A 20,625-nucleotide genomic window follows, 5' to 3' on the forward strand; every position below is an offset into this window, starting at 1 on the left:
CTTATACCACAAGGCTGAGGCAGTGCAAGTTTTTTTTCCAGTGGGCCAGTTTCTCAGTAGTGCTGATTTGGTTGGGGTCCTATGGAACTTTGGCTACTGTTGCATGCCAGCTGCGTGAGAGTCCATGTCAGCCCTCATTTGTTAGGCTAATACTTGTTGGAGAAGTATCTCCTTGCTTTTGTTCCTTTGGATCTGAGATGCATCTAAGTCCCCGTGTGCATCATTCAGTGCACAGATAAAAACCACAATTTTCAATTGCAGATGGAGGGAAAATTGGAAGGAACTCATAAGCCAGCCTGCCCTCATCCATTTGGGATGGGAGAGCAAACATTTTTGCCTTCAAGTATTGCTCAGTCCTTGCTCTTTTCTTTCCCAGTGTCAGGGCTGGGAGGACAGGCGTAGGAATGTGAGTTCAGTGCCAAGTTTTCATATGAAGGAATCAACGTGGCAAAATCCTGTTTGTGTGAGCTGATTCTGCCTTGAACTCTCATTGTGATAATTTCTCCTGGAGCGTGTGTTTGTGTGATCTGAGGTGTTCTGCTTTTTATTTGTTTGTTCTAACCATATTTAAAATACTTCCTAATGAATGTTGAAGAAGCGTTTTTCACTCTTAGTAAAATAATGCAGGAAGCCCTTGGGGATGTGAGGCAATGGGTGGCCATGTAAAATGAGTAGACCTGTATTTGTGTATGGATTTTTAGGGCAAGGACCAGTGTCAGCAGTGGGTGGCTATAATCTCATCTAATGCTCCCAGAGGGGCAAGGGGTGGGATGGAAAGCAGCAGAGATGGCAGTATTTCCTTTGTGCTTCTTCCTTAAAATTTGCTGTGCATCAGACTTGTGTTTCTTTCTTTTTACCCTTGCTATTTAAGAAGGTTTAAAGAGAATGGAGATATGCAGATATGCATCCAGAAAAGCATAAAAATGAAAGGCTTAAGGAGGGATTACTGCCTGGCTCAAGGCAGTGAGGCATGCTTACACCCACCGCAAACCCCGTAAAAAATGTAATAATGTATTCTGGCATGCCCTAATGAGGGCTCTTAATAATAAAGCCAACTCTAAAGAAGTATTTCCATTTGTGTCAGGGCAGCAAGAAAGCAGATGTTGAGCAGCTTCAGGCATTTGCTTTGCTTGTTCAGGAGAAGAAGCCAAGCAGCAAAGTTAAGCAGAATTGTAAGCCATACCCACCAGTGGACAACATCATCTTCATTCCCTTGGCAGTGAGGTCTGTTCCTCCCACTTTGTTTTTACTACTGCTCTTTTGATCTAGTACAAAATGTCACGAGAGACCAGGCTTTCAGTTAATCTTTTCTCAGGGTACAGAAGTTTTTATATGCTTTCAGACTAGATTTTAGTCTCTTCTTGTGTTTACCTGGTCCTGTTACACTAAATAACAGTTTTTCTTCCTCTGTGGTTTTCCTGTTGTTCAGGTGATTACTGGTTGCCATAACTCTGTTTAATCAAGTTCTCTTTAGCCAGCTCTTAATCTTCATCATCCTGCAGTTTTTCCACATAATTGAATCAGTTGAAGTACTTTGTCAAAGCTGAAAAAAATGTTTAAAATGTAATTCAACATTTTCTTTAATTCCCTATTTCTTATTATTATGGACTGTGTTTTCTACACAAATGCTTGGTTTTTATAGCTCTGTCTATGGTGTTTGTGTTCACTGGCTTTTGATAGCCTGAGAGGAAGGATTTTGTTGTCACTGTAAAATGTTTTAAAATAAATAGGCCTTTTGGTGTTCTAAGGGTTCTCTTTCACACACACACACAACTTTTCAGTGTTGATAATTCTCTTCTTCATCTCCCAGCACATACATGCAGTGATCTGCATCAGACAGGGCTGATCTAGCAAACTTGGAAGCTGTGAAGCACCTGCCCCATACAGTTTTACACCTCTGGACTAAATTCAGATATGTGCTATGTGAATCAACTCTGTGATAGATTGATGACACATCTTTTGACATTGATCGAAAACCCAAAAGACCATTGAAACCTGAATTTCGGTGTTAGGAGAGTTTTAGAAGAACAATCAGAATTTGCATCAAAATTTGCAAAATAAACCTCAGATGTCCACTGAGAATTAACATTTGTGATTTTCAGAGAAGAGCCAGAGCTTTTAAAAAATAATGTGATGAATCCTTGCACTTTGACTTTGACAGGCATATTCTCAATTACTACCTACTGAGGTAATGGAAGGTGTATTATGCTCTGGAGGATCATAAATCTTACTGATTTAAATAAAATGAGGCTTAAGAGAGCAGAGTTCACCTAATTTGCTATAAATTGACAATTGTGATTTATTAACAAGGACAAGGAAGTCACTAAGAAGTGCTGCTGCCGTGCCCAATTATTGTTTAATCAGGTGTCAGATGAAGCTAGGCTGGCACAGATGGCAACTATACAGCTATATAGTGCTGAAGATGATGGGATATAAGTAACTATTATCTGTGTATTTACTTCAGATAGTAATGCTGGGAAAGTTTTCAGAGGCAGTTAAATCAGCCAAATGGTAGGGGATGCAGCAACAAAAGTAATATCAGTGTATCTTCTGTCATCTAACTTCAGTGTCATGTAGCAAACACTTGTGGATGGTGTTTGGATTTGTCATGTTTCTGCCTCAGTGTTTAAGTTCAGCTGTATAAAAGCAATAATGAATTGAAAAAAGAAAACAAATGTTGAAATTCAAATTCATTTTAAATTTTTTTTCAAAATCAGAAATGGGTAAAATGTATTAATTCTTCAAGGTCAGTTAATTGAATTGTAAACTGCAAATGCAAGAAGGTTTATTTTTATTACCCTATTGTGACAGAAGAATACCAAGAAATAGTGGATTCATAACCACTATTGAAGATGCTAAGCTAGAGGCGTCTGCAGGGTGCATGTCTGTAGCGAGGTCTGCATTCAGAAAGGAGAGTCGTAACCTCTCTGCAAACAACAGATGATCAAAATGTTTCTACTTCCACCTGGCAATCTAAAAGCAGTCTGATCCAAAATTACTGTGATATTACCCATGTTTTGCCAAATAATTTGTGTATGTGCCTAAGCAGATGGATCTAACATACACCCTGCCAGCTCTTGTAGTTGTTTGACCTTGCCAATGAGCATCATCTGCATCTTTTCCAGATTGAGGCTTGGCCATTACATTCACAGCCAGAAAGAGCATAAATAAGGAAACAGTACCACCTGGTTCAGCCGAAGAACTTCAGACTTCTGTGTGCAGACTATCACTGTGTAATGTCTACATATATCTTTAGTGAAATCAATTAGGAATCTCTTTCAAATGGTTTCATTGCTAAAATGGCAATAGGGCGAATCCCAGTGCTATGTTCTTCAGTCCTTCCTAAGATACTGTTAAAGATGCCACTAGGTCAAGACCGTAGCATGAGTTTCTACCTTATTATATCACTGAATGCCATAACTTCAAGAGAGCCTTTTATCTCAATTCTCACCTTCTTAAGCATGAAAGAAGCAAAATTCAAGTCAAAAAGCTATTCTAGATTTTAAACAGAATTTTTTGAGTTTCTGTGCCTCCTATTGTTTCTGAGTGTTTTCCAGTACTGGGTGCTTATAAAGGCCAGGATTTGGCACAGCAGCAGAGAACAGCTTGTACACACACTAGTGTCCAGTAGGGCTCATTGCTGCTGAGTATGAAAGAGTTGACACTTCTCAAGCGTGGTGGATGGTCTGTTCTCATTCACTGAAATTGCAGAGCTGGTGGAGCTCAGTTACAACCAGCTGAGGTACTTCAGATTTCAGAAGTCAGCTGGAGTCGGAACGTCTGTGTCTCTGTTCAATGGCAGAAGTCTTGTGTTTCACCACCCAATGCTTTCCTTTTCTATGAAAAATGAAAGGAATTCTATAAGTGTTTTGGATCTGATGCTTTCCTATCAGACTAGATAAAAATTTATCACAGCTTGAGAAGCTAATTTTTAGAGAGAAATAAAATACAGCACCCAGAGGGGCCTTCATCCTCCTTCTGTGAATTGCTGAGATGGTCCCATTTTCTTCCCTGTCCTTGAAACACAGTCTGTGCTTACACTTCTGGTTCAGGCTTTATTAAGAGGCTCTTCAGCTTTGAAGCAAACATACAATATTCTCCTTTGTAAGAACACTTCTTTCCAGGGAATATTTTTCTAAGAGTTTTTCCCATTGCAGAGATAAATTAATTTTAGTGATGTGTGATGGTGATTCCACTTTTCCAGGGAGAATGGCCTTTGTTAAAGCTGAGACTAGGGAGCTGCATTATTCCTTTGAAAGATGTTTCTAAAATGTCTTTGGGCTCTTATGGGTAGTGACAGTCTCATGCAGAAACAAAATAGCCTTGCTGTGCTATAGGTTTATTAGTACCAATATATTCTGCAGATTCTCTGCTTTTGGAATCCTTTGGTAATCATATCTCCTCTGAGATATTCTCCTTAGAGAAACTGCAGTTGTTTTGTGGACTCTCAAGATGCTACTGATAAAGTCAACTGAGAGAAGAAGATCCTCAGAGAAGGATTAGGTGGCTTATGCTCACTCATTAGCATTACTAAACTGAGTCAGAGAGACTCTTAATTTTCCTGAAGCCAGATAGCAAGTTAGTGTTGTAATTAAGTCTGATTCAGCGACATGTTCTGTTTGGTTTCTGTGGCGCTTGAGGCACCAGAAGCCAATAATTCAGCCAAGTTCAGCAAAGAAATGAGAGCTGAGTCCAAGTCATCACAAATTTCATGTGCCAGCAAGAGACTGAAAATGTCTTGCTCTCGTTTTAACATTTATCTTTATTAAATTTTTACAAGATATTCAAGGTAAGCTGAAAAACTACCACAGAAATGGCGGTCTGTTTTATACAGTGTTCAGTGGTTTTATAAACTTTCAGAAAAAAAATTGTGATTTCTGCTTTGCTTCTTGCTTCATTTAGCTGCAAAGGATTTAATATCTTAATGGTGGAGAGTTTATATGAAACAGAATTGGATGATGTTAATGAAGTATCATAAAATGTTCGGTTCATTGGAGATATAATCTGAGAAATACAAAAGGTGGCATCTTCCAGCTCCGTGAGGATGGCTCGGTGAAGTAGCACACACAGATGGATGGACACAGGCGCTGGTGCAGCGGGGTGGCAACAGATCGGGGCTAATGCTGCGTAGCTCATGGCTGCCAAGTGCTGTGGGCTGCATGGTGCCAAAATAAAACCTGCGTGAGCTTCCCTCGGCGCTTCCCGAATCTTCGCTGAGACATTAGGGGGCTCGGGATTTCAAATGGAGAAGCACAGGCTGGTTGGTAAATGCAGTCCAAATGAAGCAGAACCTCTTTCTGCAATGTCTTTGTGTGCAGCCTCCATGGCTTTGGTTGGGGAATGAACTCATAGCGAGGCAGGGGATTAGCCAGGTACTTTTGTTGTTGTTCGGAAGAGTTTCTCTTCTGATTTAACCAGGCAAAAGGATGTCCCTATTTCTTTGTATTTACACAAATTTTAAAATGCAAAGCTTGTCTCTCTGGGGAGCGCTGGGAGGAAGTGGTAGTTGACACAGAAAATATGGTTTCTTCTCCCATTTCTGTAACAAAGCCCCTCTGTGCTGTTGGACAAAGGTATAATTACTGTGTATTGCAATTTTTTCTCACAGTAAGTGGCAGTATGTCCTGCCCAACCGAATGCTAAAGATTGCAGTAGCGTTTGGGGAACTGAACTGTATGCGACATGGGGAGCCTGGCACTATGTGTGGACAGACCTGAGCAAATGAACTCTCCAGAGCAGTTCATGCTTCACACTGAGAGGCTGTTGTGGTTTTGTTGTTTTTATGGGGCTTAATGAGGCTGTACCAATTTCAAAATATACGCTCCAGAGACAAGATGGCTGCTATAATAGTAGAGAACAGAAAGCATGCACAGAGCATGAACTGTCACAGAACCAGCACAGTGCCTGTTTGTCACCAGTTTGTCACCTCCAGACTGGACACGTCATTGGAAACAGGGACACCTGTCAAGAGCTGAGCATGAATTCTTTCTGATCACTGTAGAGTGTAAGAGAGAAGTGGCCAGTTATGATCTGTTATTTCTAACCCCACTGAATCCATCCTGAGGTAGGCTAATCACTGTTAGATATGTCAAGTACAATGGGCCTCTGAAAGTCCATTCTTCATTTGGATATATTGTAAGTGTGAGCAGTGAAGCCTCAAAGATGAAAACAGTTCTAACAGCTGATGGTCTCAGATGCAGGTATATGGTGGAAGCATCAACACATTCCATTTCCACAACACAGCAATCTTATACAAATTGAGACTATAGAAATAATTATTTTAGTGCTCCCTGCTGCTATACATAATACCAGGTATTCAAAGTCTGGGAAATGTTGGAAACTATTGCAAAGACAATGGAGAAAGGAGTGGCTTTTGATGAGTGTTGTCAGCAAGGATGTTTGGCAATGGTAGTGTGGTGTTTGGTACTGATAAGTGAAGGTTACAGCTATTACGAATTGGTGTCCTAGGCTGACATCTGCCTTCTGTTTAGATTTCCAGATAGATATACCATTCTTATTCTTCAAAAATACAGTAAATATAGTGATTTCTATGTGACAGTAAATGAAAGAAAAGAACAACCTCTTTGATATATTTGCCAATTTTACAAATAGCCTTTTCTAATCAGTAGAATGTAACAATCATATAAATATGTCTAGGCTTTGAAGAGCCAAATAAAAAATCAGTTGGCAGCAGTGGAGATTGTCCATGCTGGTGAAATTCAGTTGGAAATAAGGTATATTTTAGGGCAAGTTTTAAGAAGAAACTGATTCAATGCTAATATCTCAAACAGGATTCAGTGTGTTCTGTAGATAAACTCAAACTCAGTTCCCAGGATAAAAGTGAACTTTCCTCTTTTAGTTTTGACAGTATGTAGTAATGAGTATGGTGTACTGTTACAGTTTTTACTGAGCACTTGGTAAATGAGGGTTAAGTATGTGGTTCTATGCTGACTGTGTGTGGCCTTCCGCTTACCTTGGGCCATGATTAATTCCTTTTAGTGTAACTAATGTTGGGGATTAATGTGGGCTATAGTAATGATAAAACCAGCTGTTTCCTTAAAATAATAAATGAAAGAGTTAACCAATATTTTGGAGAAGAGAAGGCTTCATGACAGCAAGATACCCACTAGTCCCATTGGTTAGACTCATAGACTCAGACTCGTAGAATCATAGAAAGGCCTGGATTGAAAAGGACCACAATGATCATCTAGTTGCAACCCCTTGCTATGTGCAGGGTTCCCAACCACCAGACCAGGCTGCCCAGAGCCACATCCAGCCTGGCCTTGAATGCTTCTAGTGATGGGGCATCCACAGCCTCCTTGGGCAACCTGTTCCAGTGCGTCACCAACCTGAGTGAAAAGCTTCCTTCTAATATCTAATCTAAACCTCCTCTGTCTCAGTTTAAAACCATTCCCCCTTGTCCTATCACTATCTACCCTCGTAAATAGCTGTTCCCGTTCCTGTTTATATGTTCCTTTCAAGTACTGGTAGACTGCAATGAGGTCTCCCTGAAGCCTTCTCTTCTCCAAACTAAACAATCCCAGTTCCCTCAACCTTTCCTCATAGAAGAGGTGCTCCAGCCCTCAGATCATCTTAGTGACCCTCCTCTGCACCCACTCCAAGAGCTCCATGTCCTTCCTGTGCTGGGAGCCCCAGGCCTGGGTGCAGTGCTGCAGATGGGGCCTCACAAGGGCTGAGTAGATGGGGACAATCACCTCCCTGTCCCTGCTGGCCACCCCTTTTTTAATGCAGCCCAGAACACAGTTGGCCTTTTGGGCTGCAAGCACACATTGCTGGGTCATGTCCAGCTTCTCATCCATCAGGACCCCCAAGTCCTTCTCCTCAGGGCTGCTCTCAAAGAGATCTTCCCCCAGTTTGTATAAGTACCTGGGATTGCCCTGACCCAAGTGCTGCACCCTGTACTTGGCCTCATTGAACCTCATTAGGTTTTCATGTGCCCACTTCTCCAGCCTGTCCAGGTTCCTCTGGATGGTTTCCCTTCCTTCCAGTGTATCGACGGCACCACTCAGCTTGGTGTCATTTGCAAACTTGCTGAGGGTGCACTTGATGCCATTGTCTGTCACTGATGAAGATGTTGATTGAAGAGCACCGGTCCCAAGACTGACCCCTGAGGGACACCACTTGTGACCAGCCTCCACCCTGACACAGAATAGACACCCTGCCCAAATTCTTATTTAAGTGATAAATGTATCTGCCCGTCAGTAAAGAATATATCTGAAGACCACAGTCCTCCTTTAAGTAGCGCTACACATAGAGCAAGAGAGCAGAAGACTGTGATTCAGATGAAATGCATTTTACTAACCTTTTTTTCTTTTAAATTTTCTCAAATAGGGCCGGGACTGCAGTGTGCCCATTAATTCTTGCATTCAAAATCCATGTCAGAATGGAGGGACCTGCCACCTCACCGAGGCAAATAAAGATGGATTCAGGTAGTAACAAAAAGTTCATTTAAAACAAGATGATAAAATAGTTGTGTTTCTACTCTACGTTAATGAAGCATAATGAGTACTTTGTAAAAGCTGCTGCATGAGACAGTTCTATCTGCCAGACCAAAAATTTAATCTGATTTCATTGGTGACATATTTTTTCCTCTGAAACAGATCTCCTTATTGTCTCTTAATGGGTTATACTCTAAGAGCTATTTTGAGCAGTCTGCCTGATCTGTATTGTGTTATCTGTATGCTAATTTTCCTTGGGGCATATCAAACTCGTGCATACCCCTTTTTCTATTTGTAAAATAAGCATCTGTTGCTTGACAACCAGATGCAAAATGTTTTCCTACTGCATATTGTAGACAAACAGGCTTTAAACAATTAAAAACATGGAGAGATTGCTACATCTTGTTGGGCAAAATGCCTGCAAGACAATAGCCTTTACAGACGGACATCGTAAGTTTCTGTTTTCCCATATAAGAAAGATGTAGCTTAGATTGGAAGACTCCAAGAGAAATCTGGGAATTTTTCATTTATGACTGTTCCAGGTGAGGTTAACTGTTTGTTAACCAAGTCAGCAAATCCATGTCCTCTTATCTCAGAAGACAGGAAGAGCCAGGTGAAAGACTGAGAGACTGAAAGCACACAGGGGCATCTGGAAATTAATAACACCATCCAGCTCCCCTGCCAAAGGCTCAGCACATTTTACATTTCCAACAGAGCATTGTGGCTTCATTTTGCCTTCCTAAATCCCTTGGATGGGAACGAGGCACAGAAGTGCTCCCATCTTGCCATGTAGGTGGGATCAAGGCAACCCAGAGCTCTCTGAGCAGCTATGATAAAACTGTGAGCATAGCAGTGCATCCCATGGGTCCAGATGCACGTATAGAGTTGTGTTGGCACATGGTGGTGGGACAAGGAGATTCTGCAGACCATAGGATGGAAATGGAAACCGCTGGTTTTGGGAAAACCATTATCCTGCTCTGGTAATGTAATATCCTTTTTTGATTCAGATGTTCAGAGGAATAATGGTCAGTTGGTCTTTAGTTCAGGTTCCCTCTGGGTCACCGTCCTGTAATACTGGTTAGACCATTTTCAGCAGATCGTGCTATTGCAAAGTTGTATCATATTATCTGTTACTCAGTACTCATTTTGCAAAACCTATCTGATAATAAAAATGTGCCAGTAAAGCATTTGATAGTATCTGTAACACTGGAGCAAAAAAACTTCATTTTGCATTTTGGTTCAGATTTTTGTCTAGCTTTTTGTTTCGTGCCATGGTAGAAAGTAAAAGGAATGCTTTGATTGACCCAAAATGAAAGCTGCTTCTGATTTTTTTTCTCATGAAGTTTCCATTTTCAGGGTCTTTGCTTCTGTTCCAGAGAAATGTAGTTTTCAGGGTCCTTGGGAAGCAGCAGGAGTGGTTGTGTTGCTTGACATTTGGGGCTTTGTGGGGAAGATTTCAGCTTTTATAGTTATTTATATAGTTTCACTTGGTCTAATAAAAGACCTATAAAACCATATCTTGTCAAAATCTTGTTTCATAAAATGGAATATTCAGCTTATGCACTGCTGTAGTTCAGTATGTTTGTCAGCCCACTAAGGCATCCTTGGCCTCCTGCTGCTCTGAAGAGCAGAGTGTGGGGCTTGGGCATGTCTTAGAGAAGGTGTGAAGTGGGGATGGAACAGTCAGTGAAGGGAGGGGGAAAAAAAAGAAGCATTTTGAGATTTTTTTTTTTTTTTCCTGTTTTTCTTGGGAAATCTCTTCTCCAGTGGATGGCAGCAGTTGGAGTTACATGCATGTAGATTGTGTTCATCAAGATGGGAAAATGTTGCCTTAGATTATAGGCTGTGAGGAAGTGGATGTCAAAAACATTTTCATGAGAGGCCTCCTTGGATTTTGCTATTGTGTGGCCTGTAAAAGAAATTATATATTCTGTATATTCTCTTCCCTAGGGAAATATATTCATACACAAGCTCTGCTGCCAAACTTGTCAAATCTTTACTCTTCTAAAAAGGAAACTTAAGCCAAAACTCCCTGCCTATGAAATGCCAAGCAGTTTAACTCTCAAGTTTCTGTAGCTTTAGACAAGAAAATTACATTTTAAATAATGCAAAGGTGGTGACGATCACCAGGCAAAGACAGGAAATTTGAAGTTACGAGTGAGATTCCAGCCCTACTCACCCGCTGTGCCCAGTACCTGCCAGGCTTCCAGCAGCAGGGCACTGAGTCGCTCCGACTGCTGCAAGAGTGGGTCCTGCTGGGGCAACCGAAGGGCACAGGTTCAACTGGAGTTCTTCGGTCTTTCTTGGTGCTTTGTATTCTTGCACTTTTAAAATCTGAAATACATATTTAATTATTATTTTTTTTTTCTTTTAAGATAGGGTTTTTTTCTGCATTGAAGATTAATTAAGTGGTACTGTGTGACTCAGGGGATTAGAAACATGAAGTTCTTTCTCTCTTTACATTGCTCATTCTAATCTAATCTATGTCTACTGTGACAAAAGGTTGCCAAAAAAGGTGCTTATTTGAGACCGATAAAACAAGATGGTCAGTCAGACATGTCACACACATTTACATGCCTGAAACTGAGACTTTGATGTAGGAGGCAGAGCTGTCAGCTCTGCCTTGGAGTTAGCTGCAGGCAGCCAGCTTATCTTTGCTAGCCTACGGTGTTGGGAAACAGTGTCTGCTCTATTTTAACTTTTCTCTACATATAAAGATCTCTATTGTCCAGAGCATTTTCTTTAGTGTTTTCCCCAAACTTTAAGTTCCTTCATTAAGGTAAAAGCCTGAAACAGATTCACTGCCCAGTGATGATTCTACCTAGTTCAAGAAGTGTTTTGTTTCCAGGCTACTCTGTTGGCATGCAGATGTAGGTAGCTCCTTTAGCAAGAAACTATAATATTCTTGAGGGAATTTGCCATCAGTATTTAAAAGTTTTTTGCTTGGTTGTGGTTTTTTGCTGTTTGTTTTTTTGTTTTTTGGGGGGTTTTTTATGAGCATGATACACTGTGTCAGTGCCTCTTGTAATGAACAGATTCATGAGAGTTTGGAAAGAAACTGAATAGAGTGATCTTAAGGAATCGTCAACAAACTGCAGCTCCAAAAGTTTACCCCCCCAAAGAGTTGTTGTTAATTGATGTGTTGTATATCACCTTCAAGAGGAATAATCACAGTGTGGGATTTTACTTATTTATTTGTTTTTAGGGGAGCACAACACTAAAACAGAATCCCTAACCTGGAAGGGAATTGGATCAGTGTCTTAGGAAATGGTTCTTTCTTCCATAACTCCATTGTTTCCAAGGTCCAAATGAAAAGCTGTCTCTCAGTGCCTCACTATTTAGGCAGTACACAGTTTTCATCATTGTCTCTGGAATTAATTTTCTCTCTCGGTCAGCTGGAACTCCAGTTTGATGACCTCCCAGTCACTCTGCAAACTTCATTTTTCTTGTAAGCTCTTTCTGGGAAAATACATACAAACAGTCCCAAACTGCATCTCTTTCAACATATGGTTCAATCCAGGTCCCAAACTGTGTTTTATCATTTAAGTTCAGTCCTCATATTTGGCACATTTGAATGCAAATCAAAATAAAGGATCATACGTAAGCAATAATGTAAGGACTCCCTATAATACATTGGGACCAGTAGCCAAATGTCATCAATTATGCTGACATCTCCTTCAGTATGGAATGTGTCCTAATACTAAGCAATTGTATGTTAACAGTTCCATATGCATTATTACTAATGGCAACTATTGAGTTGAATCATTCCTGTGATAGTATTTAATAATGTCATTTTTAATTGCATACATGCAAGTTATCCCAGTCCTTTTGTGGAAAGAAAATGGTGTTATATTCACATGAAAATAACCAGCACAAAGCCACTCTTGTCGCTTTCCTTTAAATGGAGAGAAAAATTTGTGCTCCCAAACCAAGACCTTGGATGCCAAGTTGCAGCCTGAAGCATGTTTCTGTGGCTGAGTTACGGGCCCCTGAAAATGGGGTGCTGTAATCAAAAAGGGTGACATGATGAATGTGCCACTGTATTTAATTAGATATCTTTACCCCTTCCCTTATACTCTTGCTGCCACAAAAGATGCTGTGCCAGCATTTCTTTCTTATCTCCCTTCCATGATCCTCAGCATTATTGCAAGGTCAGCAAGGAGATAGTTTATTAGCAGTAGTGAGATAGAGATGAGAAAAGAAAATATTTCTTTTCTTCTCGTGTCCTGAGTTGGATTCATTTGAGCAGTTTGGGTTTGGTTATTCATGGTGATGAGTTTCTAACTCTCATGACCTGTGAATGGTCACCACAGATCTGAAGGAGGGTAACTGCTGGCATGTGAATGATGTGCCTGTCCTCTTCCCCTCTCAGACGTCTCACTGTTGTGGTTGCTCGATGCATGTTCCCTACCCTTTTTACTTCCTCTTTGCTATTCCTTTAGTTTCTGATGTTGCCCAGCGTCTAGTCTCATCCTCAGGGTCCAGCTTCCCATCTGCCAAGTGAGAAGTGCAGCACTTTGTACCATCTCTTCCCAGCAGTCTGTGCACTCTTCTGGGTGTGTGGCACACATGAGGAAGAGAAGCAAATGTAATGCTGAGAACAACCATTCCAATAGTGGTACAGGTTTCCTTCACGGATTGTGAAGGCCTCCTGTTTGTACTGGGCATTCCTCAGCTCAACTCTGTGCAACTCACATACAGCAGGATAACTGCCCCATGTCCACTGTATCCATCTGAGCTGAAAAAGTACCCTGCAGTTGTCTCTGCGCTGGAAACTCTCCTGGTTTCAGGAAGCAGTGGCTGGCAATTAGTGTGACTTCTCTGGTGCTTTCTGTTTTTCATCCTCATCAATCAGCAGTGTTTAACATTTGTTCAGTGCCTTTTCTGCCACCAGAACTCACATGAGAGAGGAAATGAACAGCTGAGTGAATGTGTAGTTTGGACTGGGACTTGAAGCAACCCTTCCGTTCTGCATACATGCTTTTTGTGACTAGTGAACAGCAGTACTGACACTTCAACTATCACTGCTGGCTTCCTAGAAGTTGCTGAAATGGCTGGAACACTTCACACATGTTTTTAGACCCTCTCTTAGGAAACTGGCCACCATCTCTTCATCACTTATGGTTTAAAATTCAAAGGTTCTCTTAGCAGCCATAACTTTTAGGTCTGGAGAGGAAACCGAGGCTGAAAGAAAAATTAAATTCTTCAACCACTTAGTTTCTTACCCTCACTCCAGGGACCATGTGTCACAGTTTTATGAGATAAAATATTTAGTGCAACTGTTCCTCAGTAGTGTCCGCATCCTCACAAAACCAATACTAGCTCTACCATTGTTTGTTTGCATTTAGCTTTAGTTAAATCATCTAGACATCATCAGTTCTTCTACAAATAGATGTTGGAGGAGCTGTGGAAGTACTGAAACCTTAATGCACTCATGAAAGCAGCCATTCCCAAACATTCATTGTTTGGATAAGTGACAAAGTGGTAATGAGAAGAAAATGTTCATGTCTGTAAATTCAGTTCAAGATGTTCTCCTTTAAAGAAGGAAAACCATCTAAAAACTGACAAGTTGCCCTATGATCACATGGTCCTCAAAAAGCAAGTATCCATGTATTCTAAAGGTCATTAGCAGAGAAGTCAAGGAATTGAATGCTGTCATGAGTGTTCACTATCCTGCCTTGGAGCCATGTCCTTCAGTTCTAGGGTTATCAACAAAGAAAGCAATGGGAAACACAACAAAGGCCACAATACTGTGGGTGCTTTTATGTCTCATGTAAATAATTACATGACCCTATGAACCATGAGATTTCATCCTTCACCAAACACATAGGGTTAAAGTGTTATGTGCTTCACAGCAGAAGTGAATTTGGCTCCAGTAACTCTCTTGTATGTATTTTAATTTCATTTTCTTTCCCATAACCTCCTGCCCCTTCAGATCCATGCTAACTTTTATTAATTTTTTTCTTTCTCCCAAGCTGTTCTTGCCTCCTTGGCTATGAGGGGGAGAGGTGTGAAATTAACCCAGATGACTGCGAAGATAATGACTGTGAGAATAACTCTACATGTGTGGATGGGATCAACAACTATGTCTGTCTCTGTCCTCCTAATTACACAGGTAAGAAAGGTCCACAATTAAAGAACAAGAATCCATGAATAGTCTCTGCAGTGCTGAAGGGGAAGGGTTTAATTGTGTGTTTACTTTGTCATAAATGCGTAATTAACAAAAAGAATTAGTTCTATTTCAAAGTTCCCTGTGTATCTTACTGATGAATGGCTGGAAATGTGTCAGTTCTACCAATACTGCAACACTTGCGTTCACAAACACAGCCACTCTTCTGAGTCAAATAACTGATTCTTCATTGTAAAATACACTTAAAAACGCTGAAGTTTTAAGTGTCTGTGAAGTGTTTACTTCTTCACATGCATTCACTACATGTATTGCAAAAATATTTCCAGTACTGAATAGGGTCTGGTACACGTCTGATATAAATCTTGAAAAACTGAAATGGCTCCAGTTTAAAATATGGTTGTTTAGGGGCATAGCTTTCACCTGAGATCACAAACGCATATATTACATAAGTTTAGCCTGATAATTTGCTATTCAGTTCCATTATCTCCATTTCACAAGTGGAGAAGCAAGGACTCAGAAACTGCAGGTTCAGTTGTATTTTTAAGAGAGTGCCCGTGGCATTTAGCCCAGCTCAGCAGATGTGCAGTTACTCGCTAAGCCCACGGTGACAGAAGTTGGTAACTGAGTTAGAAATGGAATGACTATTTCCAGTGCCCATGTTGCATTTCAGAGAAGTTCCTTCCTAAAACTCCTGCAAAGCCAGAAACCTTCCTAACTGCAACATAAAAATGCTTTTTCTCAAATCATTACTGGAGTATACTGTTGACTCATTCAAACTGTTAGCACAGCCTTCCTGGCTCAGCATGGAGCGGTAAGGAAACACCTGCAATAGTTCCTACTTCCATCCTTTGAAATGGGTTTATTACCTTCTTAGCGTGCAGAAGTAATGAAGGGCTTCTTGTACACAGGAATATATTGCATGTCAAGGGATTTAATGAGGATCAAGCTTGAGTGTCTGAGTGAGGTGGGGTAGGGGAAAGCTTCTAGAATTTCCAAACTTAAAATACTTTTGTGGCTGATACAAAGGAGGCCCATGTAAATCTTTAGCTGAGAAAAGCCTTATGACTTGAATGTACATTTATTGGAGTTCTAAAGTGATTTTTCTGCCAAAAACTGGAAAACTTCAACTTAGCAGAGTAAAGAGTTTTGCCTGTAAGCTTGTTGAGCCAATTGTGCTTGCTTGTGCACTATTTATGTGAGCTATTCTTGGGTGGTTTCAAACAAAATTCTATACAAGGAGGCAGAGCCTTTACATTTACAAGAGGAAATATGTTTGCCATGCCAAGAAAAGATATATCTAGTAAGGAACTAAATCCACTATATATGCAAATGCTATTTCCTTTTCACAGGCTTATTGCAGATTATTTTGGTTATTGCAGAGAAGAAGGGCAGGAAAGAACTAGATTGGGATTTCTTCTCGAATAGCAATCTGGCTACAGGCCAGAGAATTCACATGATACTTAAGAATCAGTTTTGAAATATTTTGAGTCAACTTCCATCTTACTTTTTTACCTGCATATTGACTCTGCTTGTTTGGGAGAGTTTGTCAAATACTTGTGCGTTGCAACACTGCATGTTGGATCCCAGCCTTGTATGTAGTATGCGCACAATTGTATATACCACACGGTCGTGATTTGCTGTTAGAATACAGGCAATAGTTTTGAATGTAGCTGAAACAGACTTAGTGAAGAAGAGCAGGAAATACTTCTGGAAAAATGTCATATAGGTCGTGAAGTGAAGGAAGGCTGCAAAAATGGGAGGGCAGCTCAACTTAGAAACCTGAAGAGCTTATGATAGTTTATGTTTCTTTATAAAAAGGAAGTGTTTAGTAAGCTGTGATAAAAGAATTGCCTTAACCTGCATCACCTCCTTTTTGGAGATGGATATTCCATCCAACCTGACCAGTCACCTGGTTGGACTCACTGCAGTGCAGCTGGCTGGGCTGAAATATCCCTCAGAGATACTTCAGCTTGGCTCTGTCTAAGCTGAAAGGCAGGGAACGGCATAAAGTAGCTGCAAGAACTCAAACTATCAGCCAAACAAATGTTACATACATGCCAAGTGAATTTGAGCCATGAATTTGAGGGTTCTGTGAGAGCTGTATCCAAACAAGAAACTGAACATCATTTGAAGTTGCTTGATTGAATGAACAGCAGCTAAGGAAACTTCATGGAAGCAAACAGGCAAGCCATGCAGAAGCACTTTAAAAGGGAGGTGTGTGTGACCTGTAAAAAGGAGGATCCATAAGCAGAGAGTTTGACTGGAGTCTCTTGTGACATTCAGGGCATCTCTGTGAATATTCTCCTCAAATAAAGCATTGTGTACCAATAGAATACCTGAACATAGTAGGATAGTATCTTTAAAATGAGAAGAAAAAAAAAGAAAAAAAAAGTAGGTGCTGACAACTTTAATATTGTGTTTGAATATACTGAGTGGTGAATGCTAACATTTCAAGATAGAATGTGGTTTCACTGGGGGAATCAGGAATACTTGTTGCTGCACTCATAACTGTGCATCCAGCTCTCTGCATCCCTCTTGGGTGCTGACTTTGCTAACCATTCAGTTAGCAAACAGTATGTGCTTCAGAGCTGCCAAGTGTGTGGATTTTATCTGTATGTTTGTGAACAAAGAAGGATGGAGGATACTTTCAAAGGCAAAAGTAGCTTTTGTGCAAAGTAATCTGGGGCATAACGGTTCCATGCGTTGCCATCAGGGACAGTGATACCCATAGGCAGGATGAAACCATTAGGACAGGAAAACACAGGCAAGTATCTCTTTTGTTGCGACCAACTATTCAGTAGGGACAAGCTGAGAGATGAGAAGGAGGATTAGAAATGATGCTTCAGAACCATTGGGAGGTTAAGAATAGGTCTTCAAGTTCTCAAGAAAAGTTGTATTTGTCTTGAGAGAGTAGGCAGAGCAACATTTTTCATACTTTACAAGTGCCTGTGTTGAAAACAGAAATTTCTATAGAAGGTTGAATGGCTGGATTTGGTGGCTGAACAAACTCAGACCATATAGTTTTATTCAAGAAATGCTAATTCTAGGTACAACATGGATTTCTCACCAGATACAGTAGTTTAATACAAATTAAATTAAGAATAGTCTAAATTATAATGCAGTTCAGATGATGTATTTCTATTGTGATAATCTGTGATGTTTTCATTGGCCTTCAGGCTGTTTGCTATAGATGCTCAGCCATTTCAAATTCTTCTTTCCATGACTGTACGGAGAGGCAACATCTTAATTCCTCATTACTCTTTTGTCTTGCCTTCTGTAATACATCTAAGACTGTAATCATACTTCAATAAATACAGGAATAATAAAATAAATACATTTTGTAATATAAAGAATGGGCTGAGTACCTGGAGGAAGAAGATCCAAGAGTACGTGTGTTGTTCTGTAAGAACTATCTGCCATCTCCCCTAATTTGTTTGGTTAATGGCTAAAATGTAATAGTAAATCTTACGTTCCTAAGTGAAAAACAAATTAAAAATGTATGTTGGCAATTGACAGACTGACAGCATCCATGGTTTGGTTTTGTCCATGCCTTAGTATTTTTCTGCTTTATCTTCTGTCTTTCAAGTTTGACTTGTTTGCCTTTTTAGGAAAAAATATCCCAAATACTGATGCATACATTTTTCTTTCGTTAGTTTTAATAATGAAGGCCAGAAATCTTTCTTTTATTAATGGTTTTTTTGTAGTGTTTTCCTTTAAAATTCTTTGACAATTTTTTCCCCACGCAAAGTAGGTTGTAGACGAAAAACAACCGATTTGGTCAGTGACTGCTGGAGGAAGGAATTTCCCACACTCCAGCCCCATTTCACTTTCATTTAATTATCTTTTTTTTTTAAAGTACAGTAACCTTCTCCTTAGATCCTTTCCATCTAATCACTGATTCAAGGTGCAAATACAAATGGATTGTGTGAAATAGAAAAACGTAAGTTAAAGAGAACAAAACAGAGAGGGGAAAGTAGACAGATAGCGGTTTGCCATGCAAAGAAAGATTCTATGGCAGAAGAGGAGACTTGATTCTCCTTAATCAAACCTTTACTTGAACTACAAGTTTCCTTTGCTATTCTTCAGCATTTTCCATGTTTGCTGTGTGCATTTACATAGCTGAACCAGCACTCATACTGCCTAGCAGAGCAACTGCCATTTGATAGGTTGTTTTTTCTCTGCCCACCTTCTTACTTTATTTCTGAAGCTAAATTAAAAACATGTACTTCCTCCAGGATAATCATAGCCCAAGTCTCGCCAGCTCTAAAGCTTGAGTACTTCATCAGTTGTTTTACAACCTGGTCTGACCATTTGATGAACTTACGGTTTTGTAGTCTTTCTAAAAATGAAAATATATAGGAACATTAGAAGAGGAAGCTATGAGGCTATTTCTATCATCCTACTGTTCTCTTAAATCTTCATCATTCTCCCAATCTCTTAACTTCCTTACCTTTTTCTGAATGTGTAGCTTTACCATGCCCTATCTCCAGCTAATATCAACACGATCTCTCTAGCTTTTTGTTTTAGCAGTGTAGACAAAATTGAGACAATTTTTTTTCCTTCCATTCCCATTTTCTTTTTCGTCCCAGACAATCTTGAGAGACTTCATGGATTTGTTTGCAGCTGTAGATCAAATGTATAATCTTATACCTCCAAAAAGAGATCCTTTCTTCTCCTTATTCTCTCATACTCTCATTATTGTCCACGCTCTCACTTGAAAAGGTATTCAAACCTACATGAAGGACCAAACATATATTCTGTACGTTGAGTTAGTTTATGCTTTACTTGCTACTTCACTTAGTTTTATTTGTGATTGCTGTGACTTCTGCTTTCTCCTGTCTGCCAGAGGCAGACGTGCGTAGGTCTCATACAATAAATATATCAGTAAATATATCCATTTTTGCTAAGAATCCTAAAAAACCTCAGCTAATGGCTTCACCTCTTTGTTCTGAAACCTAACAAAAAATCAAAAATCAGTGGCTTCTAATACTGAGAATAGGGTATTATTTTTCTGAAATTCACAGCATCCCATGGAGGCGATGAAAAAAGCAAGTTTTAAAATAGTTTATTTCCCTGGGAAAAAAATGCAAGTAGTTTGTATCACAGGGAAAAAAACCAACTCAAAAACAAAGCTAGAAACTATTTCTGGATTTATGTGTTTGGAAGACAAAACTAAGATGTATTTTACCTTAGGGGACCTTGCGGTGTGCTGTGGTAGATGCTATCTGAGATTTTTGCAGTTATGCTACTTTTAGACAGAACACTATTTGCTGTTAGTGATTATGGTCTCTTTTTCTGGCGTATCTGATTGTGGTCATGTTGCACAGCCAAAGCCAAGCACTTAGTCAAGCCAAATGACTCTGGAAGAAAGAAGTTCTGTGGGTGACTTGTGGCTGACACTCATTGCTGGAGCTCTCCAGCTTGTTCCCCTTAGCTTAGCATTGTGAGGCTGACTGGAAACAATCCGTGGGATGGGCATCAGTGGAAGCTGAACTGTGCTGAAGTGAAACCTTGCGCTGTAGGTTGGTTTTGCCCCTTGCGTGTTTTTAAGTATGTGTTGGACATAGGAGCAGGAAGTGTTTAGATAGCATGGTTCAGCCTTGTGGTTCTGTGGGGACCTTGACTGCCTGAGAAATACTTGAACAAGCATCTAACAATTGGTCTCTTAAAATTTTGGAACTTCAGCCATATTTCCTTGAGACAAACAAAATGATGGTCAAAGTTTGGTGCATTTTTTTCGGTCTTCTGAATTCTGCCTTACATGGAAGTTTCTCAGCTGTAGTTACTTGGCAGCTGTAAATTGCGTTTGCTTTCTGTGGAAAAAATGCAAGAGCGCCTACATTTCCCACATGTATAACCATAAACGAGAAGACCTGGAAAATATGGAAGTTCTCCCTCCTTGGAGATGTTCAAAAGCCATCTGGACATGGTCCTGAGTAGGTGACCCCATATGAGCAGGGAGTTAGACCAGATGAACCTAGAGTTCCCTTTCAGCCTCAGCTACTCTGTGTTTCCTATCTTTGTTCAAAAGCATAC

The 20,625-nt window shown here is 40.1% G+C and overlaps 1 protein-coding gene across 5 annotated transcripts in view; it reads left to right on the plus strand.

Moving 5' to 3' along the window:
• Window positions 1–20,625, plus strand: part of SLIT3 (slit guidance ligand 3) — a 424,983-nt gene that overhangs the window by 370,748 nt on the left and 33,610 nt on the right. For all 5 annotated transcript variants that reach the window (XM_015875943.2, XM_015875942.2, XM_015875944.2 and 2 more), the window contains 2 exons: window positions 8,353–8,450; window positions 14,435–14,574. In XM_015875943.2, coding sequence (XP_015731429.1) covers window positions 8,353–8,450; window positions 14,435–14,574 — 238 coding nt within the window. The remainder of the gene's footprint in view (window positions 1–8,352; window positions 8,451–14,434; window positions 14,575–20,625) is intronic.

This window comes from Coturnix japonica, chromosome 13 (assembly GCF_001577835.2).
Source record: "Coturnix japonica isolate 7356 chromosome 13, Coturnix japonica 2.1, whole genome shotgun sequence".
NCBI classification, from domain to species: Eukaryota; Metazoa; Chordata; class Aves; order Galliformes; family Phasianidae; genus Coturnix; species Coturnix japonica.